Source organism: Suncus etruscus, chromosome 10, assembly GCF_024139225.1.
Source record: "Suncus etruscus isolate mSunEtr1 chromosome 10, mSunEtr1.pri.cur, whole genome shotgun sequence".
Classification (NCBI taxonomy): domain Eukaryota; kingdom Metazoa; phylum Chordata; class Mammalia; order Eulipotyphla; family Soricidae; genus Suncus; species Suncus etruscus.
The window spans coordinates 53300728-53321701 of NC_064857.1; the positions used below are offsets into that span (position 1 = coordinate 53300728).

The window sequence follows — 20974 nt, forward strand, 5'->3', positions numbered from 1 at the left end:
AGTGTAATTGGACCATTTGAAGAGACTGAATGAGATGTTCCCAGTGGCATCGTGCTTGGCCCATTCCAGATCTATCTGGCATAGATGTTTTACTTGCTGGGGTGTTGAGTGCTGGTGCCAGAACAGCCATCAGCCTCAGGGAGCATGGAGTCTTGTGACATGTTTGGTCCAAACCTGGGCCCTGCTCTCCCAATGAATGCAGTACAAGCCTGTGCTGGCTTTGGCTGTAAGACCTACAGAAGCTTTTGGGTGAGGAGCTCCACAAAACCAGAGCAAATGGGCTCAGCTGCCTACTGCATTCACTCTTTAAGAGTTACCCTGGGCCTCCCTCAGCACAAACCTGCACAGCTGTCTATGGGATGGAAATCACAAGTGTTCCCAGGGTAACCTCATTGATGGCTGTGGCACAGCCTAAGAAGTGTGTCTACTTTTTCGACTGAGGGCCTTTTCTGTCAGTCAGCTTGTCCTTTCCACACCTGACAGAACCCTGGGCAAGAACCCACTTCTCTGGCAGGAGTGAATCAGCAAAGGATGTGGGCCCACTTGGACTTGTCTTCTCATTCCCTCACCCAACCCAGGAACCTGGGTGCAAAGGTGTTGGAGTAGTGCCTGTTGATGGACTCACCTCAGTAATGCCCCCTACCATGGAAATTTCTCTAAATAAGCACCAAACCCAAGACATCAGGCATTTTTAGGGGGAAAGGGAAACTACCATCAAACAGGTAGAGGTGAGGCCTTTGGCCAGCTCCCTCAGCTCTAGGGAAACTAACTGAAGAAAAATGGCTGCCTGCACTGAGTCATGAATCAGAAACCCTCCATATTTTATCCAAAATCACTCCCAGTACTTGCATATGGGCCCCCTACGTTCTTCTTGGTCCTTGGACACTTAGTAAAGATCAGTGCCATCCCCAGCTTTTCAGCTGAGTGTTTTGTTTAATTTTGAACTTATTGGGGGTGTAGTGCAGTTATGGGAGGCTCATCTACTCCACCAAGAAGCAGCTTGATCGTGGGACAGATAAAGCCGCTCCAACCTCCAGCCTTGTGGAGGAACAGCTGCCTGGTCCTGAGCAGGTCCTAGATATGTTACTTCTGATCCCTTCACTTTCAGGCCTCAGGCCCTCAGCAACATGGTACAAATGTGCCCCGAGTGCTGATGTCAGCATGGGCAGGTTGCTGTAACTCTTAGGAGGCCATAGGGAAGGTGGACACAGCAGACTGCATGGGTATAAGGGTGACTGGGAGGGAGGAAAATGGATGAAACTGGGGCCTGAGTAGACAATGTTGCATCTGTTTCTTGGGATCTACTTACCCACCAGCCGGTGCCAGCCACTCTAGAGCCTTGAGAAGGCCACCTGCATGCTTGAGGTTCTCCAGGTGCTTTCGGTTGGAGGTAATCTGCCGAGGGAGGGAGCAGAATGGTTAGCCAGCCTACCCTGGGTTTATATTGGATGAGCATCCTGAGTCTCAGGCTACCTGTGGCTCTGGACAGCGGTTGCCCTGAGCCCCACTCTGCTACTGCTCATACTCTGGGAGCAGACAGTGGTGACCCTGGCAGGTGAGTGAGACGGAGTCCACCGGGGCTGGAGAAGTGCCAGGTTAGAATGACTTGCCTTCCATGGCTCACTCAGGTAGGTTCTAGAAGCCTGAATTTGACTATTAAAGCTAATTACATGGGAATGAACTTCAAGCTACCATTGGAACCTTGAGTACTTAAGCACATCAGAACCTCCTTCATGTAGAGGACAGGACCATGCCTTTGGCTACATGTGATCTACAGACTTGACAGCAGAGGAACTACAAACTAAACTTATTTGGGTGCCCTAGTAAAAGGGTTCTTGTTAGTTGCCATGATTCTGGGGGAATAAAGACAGAAAAAAAAAATACCTGGACAACCTGACTCTGCAGAACCATAAACCAGATTGGGATTACAAAACCCCTCACTAGACTCCTTCAAATGATGAGGTCATGTCTCTTGAGGGAGGGAGGGAATGAACCCTAGTTCTAGAATGAGACGGGGTTGCTCCTTTCACCATACATAGCCTATTTCTTTTTCCCTGTTCATGTCATTATTTCATCTTTGTTAACAAAAGATTGCTTGGTAACAAGCGTTTCTATTTGATCCCAGTGACCAGTGCTGAAATATCACCTCCCTGATTCCCAAGAAGAGGTTGGACTTTTCTTGCTAATCAATCATGATGACTGGATGTCAGATCACAGGGGTAGCTGAGTCTTCATGTGGACTGAGTTACATAGGAAGAAAGTTGCCTCTTGACTGAGGCACCATCATTCTTCCCAAGACTCTATAGTTCACTTACCAGGGGTGGGACTCTACAAATATTCGCATCTAGTAGATGCTTCCTAAATTTTGTTCTAAAATTATACCCCTACCTTATGAGTTCAAGATACTGCTGCTTGAAAATGTCAACTGTTCAAGTATGCCTGAAATCATAAAATTAATTTGATGTGTTTTGCAGAGAGTAATTCCACCTGATTTTTCACTAAATTGTGTTTCAGATTGCTCAGGTTTTTTTTTTTTGTTTGTTTGGGCCGCATTCTCTTTGGCTTTCTCTTGGCTCTGCTCAGAAATTACTCCTGGCAGACTTGGGGGAACCACATGGGATGCCAGGGATTGAACCTGGGTCAGCTGCATGTAAGGCAAATGCCCCTCAGATTGCTCAGTTTAGTTACACCAGATTCATTGTTCAGACTTCCCCACCCTGGACCAGATATTGGGAGAAATTGCCCCTAACATGCAAAGAAAACATGATTGTATTTATTCACAAGGCTAGCTAGGTATAAATAGGAAAGTGCAGTGAGAATTAGGTAATCAAAAGAATAAAGCTTTAAATGCACCTGACACAAGACATAAACAAGGTCAAAAGAATTGAGAACAATGCAATTTGTCCATTAAAATGAACTTTTACTAAAAAATGACATAGTGTCCTTTATATAAAGATGAAGCGATTAGAAATTAAGTTTTCAAGCTTATCAGAGGCTAATACAGAGAAATTACATGTGGACCTATCTCACTCTGAACCCAGTATTAAACCTGAGCCAAACAACTGCAACAGACAGATTAGGGAAGAAACTGAATTCAAAGCACCACCAACCTGGTAATGAGTTAGACCACTTTTTTCACAACTTGAATTCCATAAGTCCAAATCCCAGGGTCAGATTAGTGGTCAGGAAAGAGAGTTCCTGGGGAGGAGTTGAGGTATGAGGAATTAGAAATAGAATACCTAAATCTCAGCGCAGATAAATCCTCCCCAGGTCCTCCTTGGATTTCCTCTGCCATTGGGCTTTCCTTGGACAGTGCTGAAGGCCAGTAACTATAGTGGCAACAATAGCAGTCAACACAGGATTTTGCAGCTAAAACTCATTTCTGTGTTTTTCTTGTTCTAATGTTTCACCCAGATAGGACCAGGCAGAAAATGGGAGACCAGAGTATAATGGCTAAATGATGAATCTAGAAAATCTTGAAAAAGCAACCATAATAGACTCTGAAGGCTTAGCCTCATCCTGTGGGTACCTGGAACTGATCTAATGGTCTTCCTCAAACTTACAGAATCAAGATAGCCTGAACCCAGTCCCAGGCTGAGACAGGGTGGATGGACACACAAGTCAGAATCAAGGAACCTTAAAATGTGTTGGAATTATAGAGTACTAACAAAGCAGAGTGTCTCAAAAATGTGATTTTGGGCTACACCTTTACTATGCTCAGAGAAGAATTACTGGCATTGGAACCAGAGAGATAGCATGGAGGTAGGGCATTTGTCTTGCATGCTGAAGGATGGTGGTTCGAATCCCAGCATCCTATATGGTCCTCTGAGCCTGCCAGGAGCGATTTTTGAGTGTAGAGCCAGGAGTAACCCCTGAGCACTGCTGGGTGTGACCCAAAAAAACAAAACAAAACAAAAAAAGAAATACTAGCATTGATCCTTAAACTCTTCCAAAATATCGAAGAGTTGGGAACTCTTCCTAATACCTTCTATGAAGCTAACTTTACTCTGATAACCAAAGCTGACAGAGATACTACCAAGAGAGAAAACAAAATCAATCTCACTGATGAACACTGGTGCAAAAAATATTAAAAAAAAAACCTCAGCATATTCAACAGTACATCAACAAAAGACACATCATGATCAAGTGGGTTTCATTCTGGGATGCAAGGAATTTTGAATATATGCAAATGGATTAACCTCATACACCACATCAGTAAAAGGAGACATAAAAATCATATGATCATATCAACCATTGTAGAGAAAGCATATGGCAAGATCCAACACCCATTCATGATAAAATTTCAGCAACATAGGTGTGGAAGGAACCTTCTTCAAGATAGTAATAACAGTCTATGAAAAGCCTATAGCCAACATTATTATTAATGGTGAAAGACTGAAAGCATTCCCACTGAAGTCAGGCTAAAGGCTCAAGGCCCATTGTCTCTACTTTTATTCAACATAGTATTCAAAATCCTACCAACAGCAATAAGGCATGAGAAAGAATCGAAATAGGAAAACAAGTCAAACTATTTCTATTTGCAGATGAAATGATGGTACACACTGAAGACCCAAAAGAGCCCACAAAGAAAAAAAAAAACTGGAAACAATAAAGCAATACAGTAAAGTGGCTGGCTAAAAAGTTAATATACAAAAATTTATTGCATTCTTTTATATAAATAATAAGTCAGAGGAGAAAAGAGTCAAAGACTCAATCCCATTTAAAAGTGTCAAAAATCAGGTCAGAGTGATAGCATGGAGATAGAGCATTTGCCATGCATGCAGAAGGACAGTGGTTCGAATCCTGGCATCCCATATGATCCCCCGAGCCTGGCAGGAGCGATTTCTGAGCGCAGAGCCAGGAGTAACCCCTGAGTGTTGCCGGGTGTGACCCAAAAATCAAAAAAAAAAAAAAAAAAAAGAAAAGAAAAGAAAAGAAAAGAAAAGAAAAGAAAAAGAAAAAAGTGTCAAAAACCATTGAGTACCTAGGGATTAAATTAACAAAAGATATTTCACCATGAAGACTTTAAAACACTTAACAAAGAAACTGAAGAAGACCTAAGAAATTAGAAAAACTTTCCATATTCATGGATCAGAAGAATCAATATTATAAAAATGACTACATGATCCAAACTGATAGATTCAATGCAATCCCTACCCAAATTCAGACAGCATTCTTTTTTTTAAGCCAATCAAATTGAGCAGTGGGAGGGGTTATATACAAACTGTTGTGATACTTTTGTTAATAAGTTCTGATAAACCACTGCCATCGGACCAGCCACAAACAGCATTCTTTGTCACTTACAACCTTTTTGTGGAATCATAAAAGACCCAGATAATTAAAAACAAGAAAATGGGAGGCATCTCATTACCTAACTTGCAGCTGTACTACAAAACCATAGTGATCAAAACAACATAGATTAGAAAAAAGACAGACTTTTAGACCGAGTCATATCATATATTCACTGATAAAACCTCCTAGTATATGGTCAGTTAATCTTTTACAAAGGAGCTGAGAACATCAAAAGGAAAAAAGGGCCTCATCAACAAATGGTTTTGGGACAGTTGGATAATCATTTGTAAAAAATTAAAGCTGGATCCATATCTCACACCTTACACGAAAGTGAACACATAGTGAATCAAAGATCTTGAGATAAGACCTGAATCTATATAGAACACTAAGGAAAGCATAAGTAGAACACTCCAAAGGAGTCTCAAAGTGACAAGAACACTCAAAGGAGTCTCCAGTGACAAGATCCCAATGGCAAAGGCTAAAAAATCAAATCTGAGTAAATGGGACTATATCAGACTACAAAGTTTCTATATAACAAAAGAAACATGGGCTAAAACTAAGACAGCTAATTGAGTGGAAAAATATTTGCATTCAAAACCTCATGTAAAAGGTTGATACCTAAGATATACAAAATACTCACAAAGATTAGCCCCAGATCTAAAAGACCCCACCCAAAAAATGGGGAGGGGAAATGAACAGAAACCTCTCTGAGGAAGACCAACAAATGGCCAATAGGAACATGAAAAAATTGCTCATTATGTCTTATCTCTAGAGCAATCCAAATCAAGATGATAAGGAGATGTTATCTTACACCAGTGAGGATGGCACATGTCAAAAACACTGGGAACAATCTATATTGGTGGGGATATAATGCAAAAGGAGCTCTCATTCATTGCTGATGGGAATGCTGTCTGGTCCAACCCTTATGAAAAAAAAGTATGTAGGGTTCTCAGTAAGCTGAAAGTGGAACTGTCATATGTCTCAGAAATACTGCTTTTGGATATTCCCAGGACACAAAACCATTGAACCAAAAGGACATATGCACACTGCTATTCGTTGCAGCATTCAGTACAATAGCTAAGAGTTGGAATCATCCTACATGTCCAGTAACAGGTGAGTGGTTTCCATAGGTACAATGGAATACTACATTGCTGAAAGGAATAATGTAGTCAGGTAATTAGCTACAACATGAATAGAACTGGAAGATATGTTAAAGCCAGAAGAAAGACATATACGGGCCCGGAGAGATAGCACAGTGGCGTTTGCCTTGCAAGCAGCTGATCCAGGACCAAAGGTGGTTGTTCGAATCCCAGTGTCCCATATGGTCCCCCGTGCCTGCCAGGAGCTATGTCTGAGCAGACAGCCAGGATTAACTCCTGAGCACCGCCGGGTGTGGCCCAAAAACGAGAGAGAGAGAGAGAGAGAGAGAGAGAGAGAGAGAGAGAGAGAGAGAGAGAGAGAGAGAGAGAGAGAGAGAGAGAGAGGAGAGAGAGAAAGAGAGAGAGAGAGACATACAGGATATGCATATTAAAATCCCAGGAAGTATTTTTTTTTTTTTTTGTAGATATGGAATAGCTGGTTCTAAACTACATGTGTATGGCCAGGAAGCTCAGTTTGCTGAGCACATACTTTGCCTGCAAGAGGCCTAGGTTTAAATCCCAGAATGGTCCCTTGAGTATGCCTGGGTGTAACCTCTAAGTATAGAACTGGGAATAGTCTCTGAGCACCACTAGGTATGGTTCCCAAACCCACCTCCTCAAATAAAATACTGATGGAAAGGCAAAGAAACTAGACCAGCTAAGGTCATTTTGAAAAAGAAGAAGGAACCACACTATTAAGATCCACTGTTATTGGCAAAGAGATAAATATGGAGATTAATGGGAATAGAATCAACCTGGAAAACAGTGTCGAGTTTTGATAGTGTGAAAGGGAACTGAATGAAGGAAGGGACATATAGGAAAGACATATAGACTAGATACCCTATATGAAAACATGAACCTAGATTCACATCTTATACCTTACATAAAACACAATTCAAACTGTATCATTGACCTGAATTTTAAGTCTGAATCAAAACTTTCATAAGAAAACAATTTATGTGAATTTGAACATGTTTTTATATGATCCCTGAAAAAATGACACAGTATCAAAAATAAAAATATGACTGAGAAATGCTGTTAAGGTAAGTCAGAGACTGGTTAAAAATATTACCAGTAAAATAAACAGCAGTAAGGTGTTTCCTTGTATGCGGCCAACACAGGACAGACCCCGGTTGGAATCTCGGCATCCCATATGGTCCCCCAAGCCTGCCAGGAGCGACTTCTGAGCACAGAGCCAGGAGTAACTCCTGAGTGCTGCTGGGTGTGACCCAAAAACGAAAAAAAAAAAAGATATTTTGGTGGCAAATATTCCTATAAGGACAAACTCTAGAATCATGGTCATGTATATATAAATCATGGTTATATATATATTCCTATAAGGACAAACTCTAGAATCATGGTCATGTATATATAAATCATGGTTTTATATATATATAACAAAGCTAGTAGCTAATTTTAATGTAAAGAACTCACATGACATGCAAGGCAAACACCTTACCTCTAGTGCTGTATCCCAGCCTTCCCAAACCGGTTTTTATTTTTATTTAGTTTTGGGTTTTTTGGACCACACTTGGCAGCACTCAGAGGCTACTTCTGGCTCTGCACTCAGAAATCACCCCTGGCAGAGTCGGGGGACCCTTTGAGGTGCTAGGAATTGAACCCAGGCCAGATGTGTGCAAGGCAAACACCCTACTACTGTGCTATCACTCCAGTACCCCAAACCAGTTTTTAAAATGAGGAAGTATAAAGACATTTCACCAAAGAAGGTATTTGGGGGCCAGAGAGATAGCACAGCAGTTGGGCATTAGCCTTGCACACGGGACAGACCCGGGTTCAATCCCCAGCTTCCCACATGGTCCCTTGAACCTACCAGGCATGATTTCTAAGCGAAGAGCCAAGAGTAACCTCTGAGCGCTGCAGGGTGTGACCCAAAAATAAAAACAAACAAAAAAGAAGGTATTTGGGTAGCAAATATTCCCATAAGGACAAACTCTAGAATCATAGTCATTAGGGAAATACAAATTAAAATTAGAACATAAACCTCTAGAAACTAATTAGAAAGGCTAAAATTCACAATACTGACAACCACCATAAATTCTGGCTGGATTCAGACTAGCAATAATGCTCACATTGCTGGTTCTTGTGCCACATGGGGCAGACACTTAACAAGATCATTTGGTATTCCTTGTACAATCAAACACACAATTTAGCAACTGCATTTCTAGGTATTTCCCCAAATGAATTAAAGAAAAAAAGACAAGCCCATGTTAAAAAAAAAAAAAAAAAAGAACAACCTGTCTTAAAAGTTTTTTTTTTATAGAAAAATGGCTCAAAGGGCTGAGAGCATGTTTTGCCTGCTGGAGACTCAGGGTTAATCCACATGATTATATCAATAGATGCAGAGAAAGCATTTGACAAGGTCCAACATCCATTCTTGATCAAAACTCTCAGCAAGATGGGAATGGAAGGAACCTTTCTCAATATAGTTAAGGCCATCTACCACAAGCCAGTGGCAAATATTATCCTCAATGGAGAAAAACTAAAAGCCTTCCCTCTAAATTCTGGCACAAGACAAGGCTGTCCTCTCTCACCACTCCTATTCAACATAGCACTGGAAGTACTTGCTATAGCGATTAGGCAAGAAAAAGATATCAAGGGAATCCAGATAGGAAAGGAAGAAGTCAAGCTCTCACTGTTTGCAGATGACATGATGCTCTACTTAGAAAACCCCAAAGACTCTACCAAAAAGCTTCTAGAAACAATAGACTCATATAGCAAGGTGGCAGGCTACAAAATTAACACACAAAAATCAATGGCCTTTCTATATACCAATAGTAATAAGGAAGAAATAGACATTAAGAAAACAACCCCATTCACAATAGTGCCACACAAACTCAAATATCTTGGAATCAACTTGACTAAAAATGTGAAAGACCTATACAAAGAAAACTATAAAACTCTGCTCCAAGAAATAAGAGAGGACACGCGGAAATGGAAACACATACCCTGCTCATGGATTGGCAGGATTAACATCATCAAAATGGCAATACTCCCCAAGGCGTTATACAGATTCAACGCTATCCCTCTAAAGATACCTATGACATTCTTCAAAGAGGTAGATCAGGCACTTTTGAAATTTGTTTGGAACAATAAACACCTTAGAATAGCTAAAGCAATATTGGGAAAAAGAATATGGGAGGAATTACTTTCCCCAACTTTAAACTTTACTACAAAGCAATAGTTATCAAAACAGCATGGTATTGGAATAAGGACAGACCCTCAGATCAGTGGAATAGGCTTGAATACTCAGAAAATGTTCCCCAGACATACAATCACCTAATTTTTGATAAAGGAGCAGGAAATCCTAAATGGAGCAAGGAAAGCCTCTTCAACAAGTGGTGTTGGCACAACTGGCTAGCCACTTGCAAAAAATTGAACTTAGACCCCCAGCTAACATCATGTACGAAGGTAAAATCCAAATGGATTAAAGACCTCGATATCCGACCCCAAACCATAAGATATATAGAACAACACATAGGCAAAACTCTCCAGGACATTGAGACTTCAGGCATCTTCAAGGAGGAAACTGCACTCTCCAAGCAAGTGAAAACAGAGATTAACAGATGGGAATATATTAAGTTGAGAAGCTTCTGCACCTCAAAGGAAATAGTGCCCAGGATACAAGAGCCACCCACTGAGTGGGAGAATCTATTCACCCAATACCCATCAGACAAAGGGCTAATCTCCAAAATATACAAGGCACTGACAGAAATTTACAAGAAAAAAACATCTAATCCCATCAAAAAATGGGGAGAAGAAATGAACAGACACTTTGACAAAGAAGAAATACAAATGGCCAAAAGACACATGAAGAAATGCTCCACATCACTAATCATCAGAGAGATGCAAATCAAAACAACAATGAGATACCACCTCACACCACAGAGAATGGCACACATCACAAAGAATGAGAACAAACAGTGCTGGCGGGGATGTGGAGAGAAAGGAACCCTTATCCACTGCTGGTGGGAATGCCGTCTAGTTCAACCTTTATGGAAAGCAATATGGAGATTCCTCCAAAAACTGGAAATCGAGCTCCCATACGATCCAGCTATACCACTCCTAGGAATATACCCTAAGAACACAAAAATACAATACAAAAATCCCTTCCTTACACCTATATTCATTGCAGCACTATTTACCATAGCAAGACTCTGGAAACAACCAAGATGCCCTTCAACAGACGAATGGCTAAAGAAACTGTGGTACATATACACAATGGAATATTATGCAGCTGTCAGGAGGGATGAAGTCATGAAATTTTCCTATACATGGATGTACACAGAATCTATTATGCTGAGTGAAATAAGTCAGAGAGAGAGAGAAAAACGCAGAATGGTCTCACTCATCTATGGGTTTTAAGAAAAATGAAAGACATTCTTGCAATAATAAATTTCAGACACAAAAGAGAAAAGAGCTGGAAGTTCCAGCTCACCTCAGGAAGCTCACCACAAAGAGTGATGAGTTTAGTTAGAGAAATAACTACATTTTGAACTGTCCTAATATTGAGAATGTATGAGGGAAATGTAGAGCCTGTTTAGGGTACAGGCGGGGGTTGGGTGGGGAGGAGGGAGATTTGGGACTTGGGTGATGGGAATGTTGCACTGGTGATGGGTGGTGTTCCTTTTATGACTGAAACCCAAACACAATCATGTATGTAATCAAGGTGTTTAAATAAAAAAAAAAAGAAAGAAAAATGGCTCAAAGGGCTGAGAGCATGTTTTGCCTGCTGGAGACTCAGGGTTAATCCCTGGCACCTCGTGTTCTTCTGAGTAGTACCATGAATGACTCCAAAACAAAGTGCAAGGAGTAGACCCAGAGAACTCTGGGGTGTTGACTTCCAAACAAATAAAAAGCCTAAAATCATAATCTTTGAAAACAGAAAAAAACTAAGACTCTTTCAACCAGGGGAAGGAAAAACAAAGTTAGTGTTCCTATATTAGTAAAATTAGATTTTCTTAAAGTGTAATATCATTAAAGAAAAACCTGGGAAATTTTGAACAAAGGTCTTTTTTTCTATATTTTATTTTTGGGCCATAATCTGCAGTGCTCTGGGGCTCTTTCTGAATTAATCCTGGGAGAATTTCGGGTTTCTCTGGGAATCCTACATGTAAAATTTACATTCCAGCTCTGTATTTTAAACTAGCTCTCAGTCTCCCGAAGACAAAAATTTTAATTTACTGGTTAAATTATTTTATCATGATGTCAATCTTCTTATGGGCCAAAGAGATAGTACAGTGGGTAGGGCGCTTGCCTTGCAAGTGCCTAATCTGGGTTTAGTCCCTGGCACCAAACAGGGTCCCATAAGCACCATCGGGAGTAATCCCTGAGCAGAGTCAGGAGTAAGTCCTGAGCACTGCCAAGTGTGGCCCAAAACTCCTAAGTACAGAAAATGATTCCAATCTTGTTTGATGAGTTAGATTTCCAATATTAGGTTGTCAACCGACTTTACAATAAACAGGACTTCTCATTTCCCCTAGATGTACCATAGCAGAGGTTCTTGAGTCCTGAAGAGTCTGTAGTGGATTTCATTATTTTGAAACGTCATATTTTGTCCTTGGGAACCACTGAAGGCTATAAATGGTGCTGGAGAACTACCTTCTGTTTTGAAAAATTCCACTGTAATTCACAGTGGTCTTTAAATATTATATTATCCTGGTACATGAACTTTCCTATAAACTAACTTACAGCTCACCAGTCATTCTATTTCTCCTTTTTTTAATGAGGCAAGATAGTCTTTATCAAAATTTATTTAGAAGGATGTGAGAGGAGAGAGAAATGGAGGGAATGTGTTCTAGAGAGAACACAGGTAGCAAAGAAACAGAAACAAACAAGATACATGCTCAAAGGAGAACATGGGCAAGTCTATATCGATGTCTCCTTTGAACTCCCTTGAGCAGAGATAGTTGCATAATTTTTCTGGCATCCCTTGTACTTAACGTCTAACCAGGAGTGAACCCCAAGCACTAAATCAGGAATAGCCCCAGAATATCAAATTTTGTGTGGCCCCATGGGCAAAACAGACAAAACAAATTCCTTAGCATTCTGAAAGAGGGAAAAGGAAAAGTTTGAGTATTTTATTATTATTTATTTATTTTGAGCATTTATTTACTCAGATTGGTAATCACATGGCTAAGTAACTGTTGGAAAACTTTCCTAAGAAAAAAAAAAAAGGAAAACTTTCCTGGCTGTGATAACAGTTACCATATTTGCAGACGTATAAGACGACCCTAATTTTGCAGTTAAAACATAGGTTTAGGCCTATATTCGCTGTATCAGACAGAACGTTCCTGTGCTGCTTGTGCTGCATGTGTTCCTGTGCTGCATATGTTCCTGTGCTCATGTACCTCAGCGAGCCAATCACAACAAGCAAAGGTTCAAAGGTTATACTGTAATAAACTTCCTCTCTGACTCTGGCCAACCTGAGCAGGCTTTTGACAGTGTAGATTCGGGTCCAGATATTGTCTAATTTGCATGCATAAAAAGCCTGCTTGGATTGGCTGAGTTAGAGAAGCAGCCTTGCAGTGATTGGTGCAGGATCGAGTTGGAAAATTCGTTTTGTGGCAATATTCAGACAATTTTCGTTTAGCGACATATTGAAACATTTTTTTTGGATATACTCGGCATATAAGACAACCCCCCTTCGAATCCCGGTGTCCCATATGGTCCCCCGTGCCTGCCAGGAGCTATTTCTGAGCAGACAGCCAGGAGTAACCCCTGAGCACCGCCGGGTGTGGCCCAAAAACCAAAAAAAAAAAAAAAAAAAGACAACCCCCCCTTGACTTTTTTTTTGTTTCAAAAGTCGTCTTATATGCTGGAAAATACGGTAAGAAAGAATACTTCACACAGATGCTTAAGGAAATAAATGATGTGGGATGGGCTAAGAGGGTATAAACAAAGTGTCTTCTTCCTAGAGTTACTATGTTCTTTGCCAGTAGTTCATTCTGGTAGTTGAAGACAAGCTAACTCAATTTTCTTTTTCTTTTCTTTTTCTTTTTTGTTTTGGGGCCACACCCGGTGATGCTCAGGGGTTACTCCTGGCTGTGTGCTCAGAAATCGCTTCTGACTCAAGGGACCATATGGGATGCCCAGGATCGAATCCAGTTTCATCCTGGGTCAGCTGCGTGCATGGCAAATGCCCTACAGATGTGCTATCACTCTGGCCCCTCAATTTTACTTTTCAATCATGTACAGCAGCAGAAGAACTTCTCTAAGAGGTCAAAAGTGAGTTTCATTATTTCAAAACATCATATGGCAGGTGTCCATTTCCTGCAAACAGAGGCATGCCTCATTCACATTTCTCTGCGCTACGATGAAAAGATATCAACTAAATGTTGTACCAGTCATATCATGCTGTGAAAACGGCTGACTGGTAGCCGAATGGATGAAATCAATCAAAATGGAGACATGAATTATCTAAATATGTGCCATTCACCTGGTAGATGAGAACTGTTCAAAACATGGAGTCTTGAATCACTTGAAAATTAAGAAAGATGACTCAGAAGGCTTAGGAATGCATGCTTGCATCTAGAATCAATCCTCAACACTGTATGGTGCCCTGAACTCTACTGCGTGCAACCTGAGCCAGGCAGGAGTAGCCCCTGACCATGGCTGAGTCTGGCTCCAAACACAAAATCAAAGTCAGAAATGGAGAATTAGCACTTAGAATTAAGAGCAACTTGCAAAGATAATTTCTCCTTTTCTGTCTGCGGCAACACATAAAAGTAAATACTATACTTTGGGGAAATGCCCTTCTTTGATCTACCTTCTGCTATAGTCACTTTACTCAGGGCATTATGTCACTCAGCATTCATACATCACTTGGGGTCATCCAAACATTGAAAGGAGAAGCTGGTGCTACCCAGATTGATATGTCATATTCCCCAAATGGGCTCACCAGTTGCAGGGTAGTAGCTCTGTCCAACAAACTCTGCTGTATGGAATGTGGGTTGGCTCCTTCCTGGATGTCAACTTCCCAACTTGAAATCATCTATTGTCCCCTGCCCCCGCCATCCTCTGGAGACAGGAGGAGCTGGAAGTCAGCCAGCCTCCTTAGCTTGTGATCAAGCTGTGGGAACAGAGAGGACAGTGGCTGGCTCCAGACCATGTGGCCACTGGGGGACAAAGCAAGACCTGGTACTCACAACACCTCTCCAAAGTCCAGAAAAGTGAATGCATGAGATGGGACTTTATTTTCCACTAAGTGGCAAACCATGAATTTACTCTCCTAAATGTGACTCACAGCATCCTCCCCACGCAGCTTATAAAATGCTCTAGTGCAAATCTTTCTATTCAAGGAGGGCCTGGGAATGGCAGCTGCGATGAATCAGGTACTGACAGGTCATAGGACTTCATTTAGGAGCATGTGTGACTGCAGTCCTCTAACTTTTGGAAACTGAATGTGTGGAAAAATGAATCCATGCTTAGTTTTCTAATTATGAGTTCCTCTCGACAAGCTCAGCAACACTGACAACCCAGAGAAAAACAAGACCAAACCACCAGAAGCCCTTGCTGACAGCAGCCTGCATAGCCCAGGGGTTCCTTGCCATGTTGTTACGAACACACACTCCACACAGGGAGGATTAGATTAATTCCCAGGTCCTCAGATCTCCCTAAATGCAAGTGGAAACAAGCTGGTAACTATGACAACTCTACTTTAGAGAGTTAAAAGTAGAGTTAAAATTAAAAAATAAACCTGGCTTGTTCAACCCCTTTATTTTATTCTCTCTCTCTCTCTCTCTCTCTCTCACTCACTCACTGCCATGTCCAGTGGCACTCAAGGATTCCTCCTGGCACTGTGCTCAGAAGACCACATGGGATGCACAGAATCGAAATCGGGTCAGCTGTGTGTGAGGCCCTACATGTGCTAATTCTTTGGCCCCTGTTTTATTTTCTTAAAAATGAGCACTTTGTTCTCTCTTCAGCCTGGGTTTTTTAATGTAACTTCAGAGCTACTGCTACCAATTACACATTGAGACATGCTCATCCATGTCACTGGTGCCAGATAGAACCAGGAGGAACATCTGGTCAACAAGAAGAAATCTAACACTGGTCCTTGATCCATACCACCACTTTGTACCTGGTGGTGCCACGCTCGTTGTGAGAGTCTCCAGAAACTTTTCAAGTTATCTTCACCTTTCACGCTCAAATTAAAGCAAAATGCTGATCACACACTGCTCTGCCTTTGGTCATTCTGAGGGCATTTTGGGCAGAATGGAGCTATTCACAATGCATAGCCTCTTGCTGTCTTGTGGCACCTGTGCCCTCTTTGGAGTCACTTTAAATACCTTATGTTCCCCCAAGAAAGCAAGTGAGGTCACTTATGATCAGGGCTATTTTGTCTGTGAGAGAGAAATCTAGAGAGATTCTAAGGACTGATGTAAGTAAATCTGCTGAACAGCAACTAGTGGGAAGGGTTCCAGTTGGAGCCCAGATTGGAGCATCTCAAGGGAAGGTCCAAACACAATGCTGTAATCACTGAGATCTGGCCTCAATTTCTATAAACTCAGGTTCTTGGGAGGGGATAGAGATCACACACTCAACACCCTGAATAAAAAGAAGGCAAAAGCAGTATCATCTTTGATTTCAGACAGAACTCAATGGAGGCATTCTTCCACATCATCTGAAGCATGGGGCCAGCTTTAATTCACTAAGTGAGTTGAATTTAATTCACTACAGCATTACGTACATCTTTGGAAGTGATGGCATCTGAGATATAGAAACTCAACTTGAAGAAGTTAGAGTCAGAAGAGAAAGAAAAATGCCTGAGCACCTCCTGTCCAAGAAAACCAATGATTTTCCATGTGAACCCAAGAAGAACTGTGGGGAAGAGACATGAACAAGTGTATGTGGACAAAGCTAAAGAAATAAAAAATCTCAATGAATAGAACTGTGTAAAATCACCCCACATGCTGTATCTCCAACCCCATGTGAACGAGTCTGAATAAGGGTTGCACATGAAATAATCCAAACTAGGCTGAGTGAAACACATGTAGTCTGGTAATCTACCTCGTATGGAGAGCCAGTATCATGGTAAAAGAAATGAGCATAAGGACAGATATATAATAATCTCATTTCGATGTGTGATAAAAAGAAATATAGGAAAGGAAGAGCAAATGGACAAAGACAATAGGGCCTGAGAGTCAATCTACAGAACTGAGCTTACTACGTATGTTTGTGGGAGGGGATCCTGGGATATAAATGGAGGGCTGTGGAGACTCTGATTATGCTAGTGTGCTGTTAAACACTTTATATAAATCTTTAACAGAATCACAAATCATGGTACTTCAATAGAAGTTGCAAAAAAATAGGTTCAGGTAAAAACTGTGAGGGTTCAACTTTTTCTAGATAACTGGGTCAAGAGAACTTAAAGCAAAAAAACCCTGAGAATTTAAGTCAACAAAGGAAACGAACATTTTGGTATGCTTATTATGTTCAGGAAGAATTCAGAACTTTCAAACATAGCATCTTACTAATATTTTTTTACTTTGGGGCCATACCTTGTGGTGCTCAGGTGTTACTCCTACCTCTGTGCTCAGAAATCAATCCTCAGCAGGCTCAGAACATATAGAATGCCACGGATCAAGCCAGGCTGGCCGTGTGCAAGGCAAATGATCTTTTCTATGATCTGCTACATTCCTAGCATCTTATTTTTGATGATCTTTAGAAAGTATTACAATGCCCATTTCACACAAAAGAAAACAGAGGTTAGGGGTATCTCCTGGGACTGCGAGCAGCAAGAAGTGCACAACAGAAATGCAAGGTAGGACTCAGCCCACCCAACCCTCAAAAGACCAGATCATCCTCATACTCAGCAGAGCACCTTGTTCAGCTGCTGGCTGATGGGTGGCTGCTCCACGACATGGTATTTCATTGCTGACTGCTGTGCCTGTGCTGGGGAGCTTGGGCAAAGGCTCAGCCACTCTGTGCTGCTGTGGGCCTCTCCTCTTATCTCATGGCTGTTGGTATTGATACTTATTGCTTCTTTGATCCTTATTGCTTACAGTGGGAGTAACGCTTTTGAGACAGAGCCCAGGTCTTCACTGAATGAGGCCATGAGAACATACAGACTGCCTTGTAAACAGAAGTTCCTGATGTGGTGGCCCCCACTCAGAGCCTGTGTGCGCCATCCCCAGGAGAGGAGAACTGAGTGGACAGTTTGCAGGAAGCCACTGAAGGTCATCATGGTTTATTCTCTTCACTGTGACCCTAGAGGAAGCTCTTCTTTGATGCCATCCTAGAGAAGGGTCAGCGGGAATGTGAGAGGAGATATAGATCCAACAAACTCTTTCCATTGCTCCCTCTTGCTTCTACCACCAGGTTCTGTGCTTCCCCACATGAGAGTCTGTCTACAAAACACCTACCACAGACAGGCCAATGTCAGACTATAAGAGGTAGGATCTGATGCTACCCATGAGAATAGAGGGAGATGACATTTTGGTGGGGGAGGCGGGTGCCCGAGGGGTGGCTTCTCTTGTGCCTTTTCAGAAAGCAGCCTCGAAAGTCAGAGCAAATGGGAGAACCTTATTTTCCTTAGTGCTATTTCTAGAGTAAGAAAAGGAAGCCAGTAAAGGGAGGTGGAGAGAAGGCAAACTCTGGAACTCTCCAACAGACAGAGTGAAGGGTCGTCAGTGAGACACACCCAAGAGGGGGACCATCTTGTTGCATTTGGCTTTTCTCTTGTCTTATTGGAATCTGATTTGCTTGACAGCTCTGCTGATACCTTCATTCTCGTTTGGCCAAACTCTGAGCTCTGCTGGTGGATATCTGCTCAATTCAACGTTTGTGGAAATGACATGCTGAGGATTTGAATGTTTTTCTTGTCATAAAGTCGTGATTATTCTCTAGAAGGAAACGATCCATCTATACTGCCTTCATTTTAGGTCAGCCAATTCTCTCAGCTCTCTCCAGAGTAGTAAAGATGCCCTTATTGCTTAGAAACTGTTTGTAATTACAGCAGTTTCTGGCCATTAAACCCAGTCAGTTTGAAATGTTGAATATAATATAGTTGGTTTGGGAAATCCTGAAGGCCACATCCAAATGGCTAAATGTAACTGCCAGGACCAAAATAAATAAGGAAAAAACTATTTTAATTGTCAAGGAACTGTAATTGTAGACCTCTGGTGGCTAGAAGAATCAAGTAGAAGTTGGCCCAGAAAAAGTTCTGGTGAAAGGCAGTTCAGGCATACCATGTTTCCCAAAGGAACTGAGTCAAGTTCTTAGAAACAGAAAATTCCCCAGGCAGTGGAGCAAGAATGTCAATCATGGGATGTGACTGGAATCTTTCCTCACAAGGGAAAATATTCACAGTTATAACCAGCATGGGATTTGGTTAGGTGTGAGAACCTTGATCATAGTAGTGAGGAACTGTGTGAGTAGATATGAGGCAATTGCGAGCCAAATAGATGTCAGTCAGTCTTTAGCAACATGGTGTGTGTGTGTGTGTGTGTGTGTGTGTGTGTGTGTGAGAGAGAGAGAGAGAGAGAGAGACAGACAGACAGACAGACAGACAGATAGACAGACAGACAGATAGACAGACAGATAGGCAGACAGGCAGGCAAGCAGGCAAGCAGGCAGAGAAGGCATGGGGGTTGAGGGCTGCTGATGTAGGAAAGTAGTAGATAGGGCAAGTGGCTCAACAGTTTCTGATTCTGACCCATTCTAGGAACTTTTTCAGATGGGGAGGGTGCAAAGTTGGGCGATGATAGATCAAAAATGTTTCCTTCTGTCCTCAATGCCTCATTCTATCTAGTGACCTTACTCTGCCAGCCACTCTGCAAGGATTAGTCCCTCTAATCAAATGGTGTTGGCCTGCAACTGGACATGGAAACTATTATGCTGAGTGAAATAAGTCAGAGGGAGAGAGACTGACACAGAATAGTCTCACTCATCTGTGGGATTTAAGAAAAATAAAAGACAGTATTCTAATAATACCCAGTGACAATAGAGATGAGGGCTGGAAGGACTGGCCCACGATATGAAGTTTACCACAAAGAGTGGTGAGTGCAGTTAGAGAAATAACTACACTAAGAACTATTATGACAATGGTATTGAGTGAGAGAAGTAGAATGCCTGTCTCAAATACAGGCAGGGGGTGGGGCAGGAAGGAGTTGGGGCACTGGTGGTGGGGAGGTTGCACTTGGGTATTATACTAGTCATTATACTGTATTATACTAGTCTACAGTTTTCATTTTTATTATTTCATGCCTTTAAAATGTGCACATATTAATTCAATGCAGGGCTGCTAAAACTTCGACTTATAAAAAGTATATTATGAAGCAGAAGAATGTAAAGTGTTCAAAAATAATACATGCTTATAATAAGTAAAAACATGAAAACCAAAGTCACATGCGGAACATGATTGCAATGATATGCCATGCATATGGCAGCATCCTAAGTTTGAGACTTCTGGTATTACTAAATAAAAAGTTGCACCCAGGCTTCATTCCTGAGGCTCTCAATCTAGTGAGATACCAGGGATAGAAAAGAAAAGTCAGTCATGAGATGATATAAATAGGCAGCTTTTTTGTTGTTTTTCCTTTCCAGGGGTCATGAGGACATAGCTGGCACTTCTCAGGGCTTATTCCAGATTCTGTATTCAGGGATCAGTCCTGGTTCTTGAGGGGTCACATGCCATGCTGGGGAATGAACTGGAGTCAGTTGCAAGCAAGTTAAGTGCCTTAACCCCTGTACCAGCTACCTGACCTATGAAAGCTCTTCTGAGAACAGTTCTGAAGTTTGTATGAAAATACAAAAGACCTTCCAGAATCGTCAAAACAATTGTAAAACAAAACAAAACAAAATAAAACAAAACAAAAAACAGAAGTATCACACTCTTCAATTTCAAACTGTACTATAAAATGATGGAAATAAAAATAGAATAGAATTAGAATTAAAGTGGATACACAGATCAGTGGGATAAAACTTGGAGCACAGAAAGAACTTACATATATAAAATTGATTTATAACAAAGTAGCCAAGAACATATTAAGGAGAAAGAAAAACGTTCTTAGCAAATTGTATTGGGGAAAACCGGACAGTCACTAAGTATAAAATTAGGTTTAACACCATAATACCATACACAAACATTAATTCAAAATGTATTCAGACCTACCATTTTTTAATTTTCTCTTTCTCCCTTTTATTTACAAAGCTGTTCATGACTGAGTCCAGTCATACAATGTTTCAATTCTGATCCCTTCACCAGTGCACATTTCCTGCTACTAATGTCTCCAGTTTCCCTCCTCTCCACCTCTGTGACAGACACTTCACTTCTCTCTTTCTATTCTCTTTTTTAGATACTATGATTTGCAATATTATTACTGAATATTGTTATATTGTGTCATACAATATTTTTACATATCACTTTACCTCCTCTTAGCACCCAGTTCTTGTCCAGAATGATCATTTCCAACTTTCAGGATCACAGTGGTCCTTCTCTGCCCTAACGTTATGCAGCCCTCTCTTTCTGATGAGCTTCCTACCACGGACTAGTAAAACCTGAATTTTATGACTGAATCAAT

General features: G+C 41.3%; 1 protein-coding gene across 1 annotated transcript in view; it reads right to left on the reverse strand.

The window, feature by feature from the left end:
- ULK4 (unc-51 like kinase 4) overlaps window positions 1–20974 on the reverse strand; it is a 665001-nt gene that overhangs the window by 1123 nt on the left and 642904 nt on the right. Inside the window, exon 35 of the mRNA XM_049782607.1 lies at window positions 1310–1395. Within this exon, the coding sequence (XP_049638564.1) occupies window positions 1310–1395 (86 nt within the window). The remainder of the gene's footprint in view (window positions 1–1309; window positions 1396–20974) is intronic.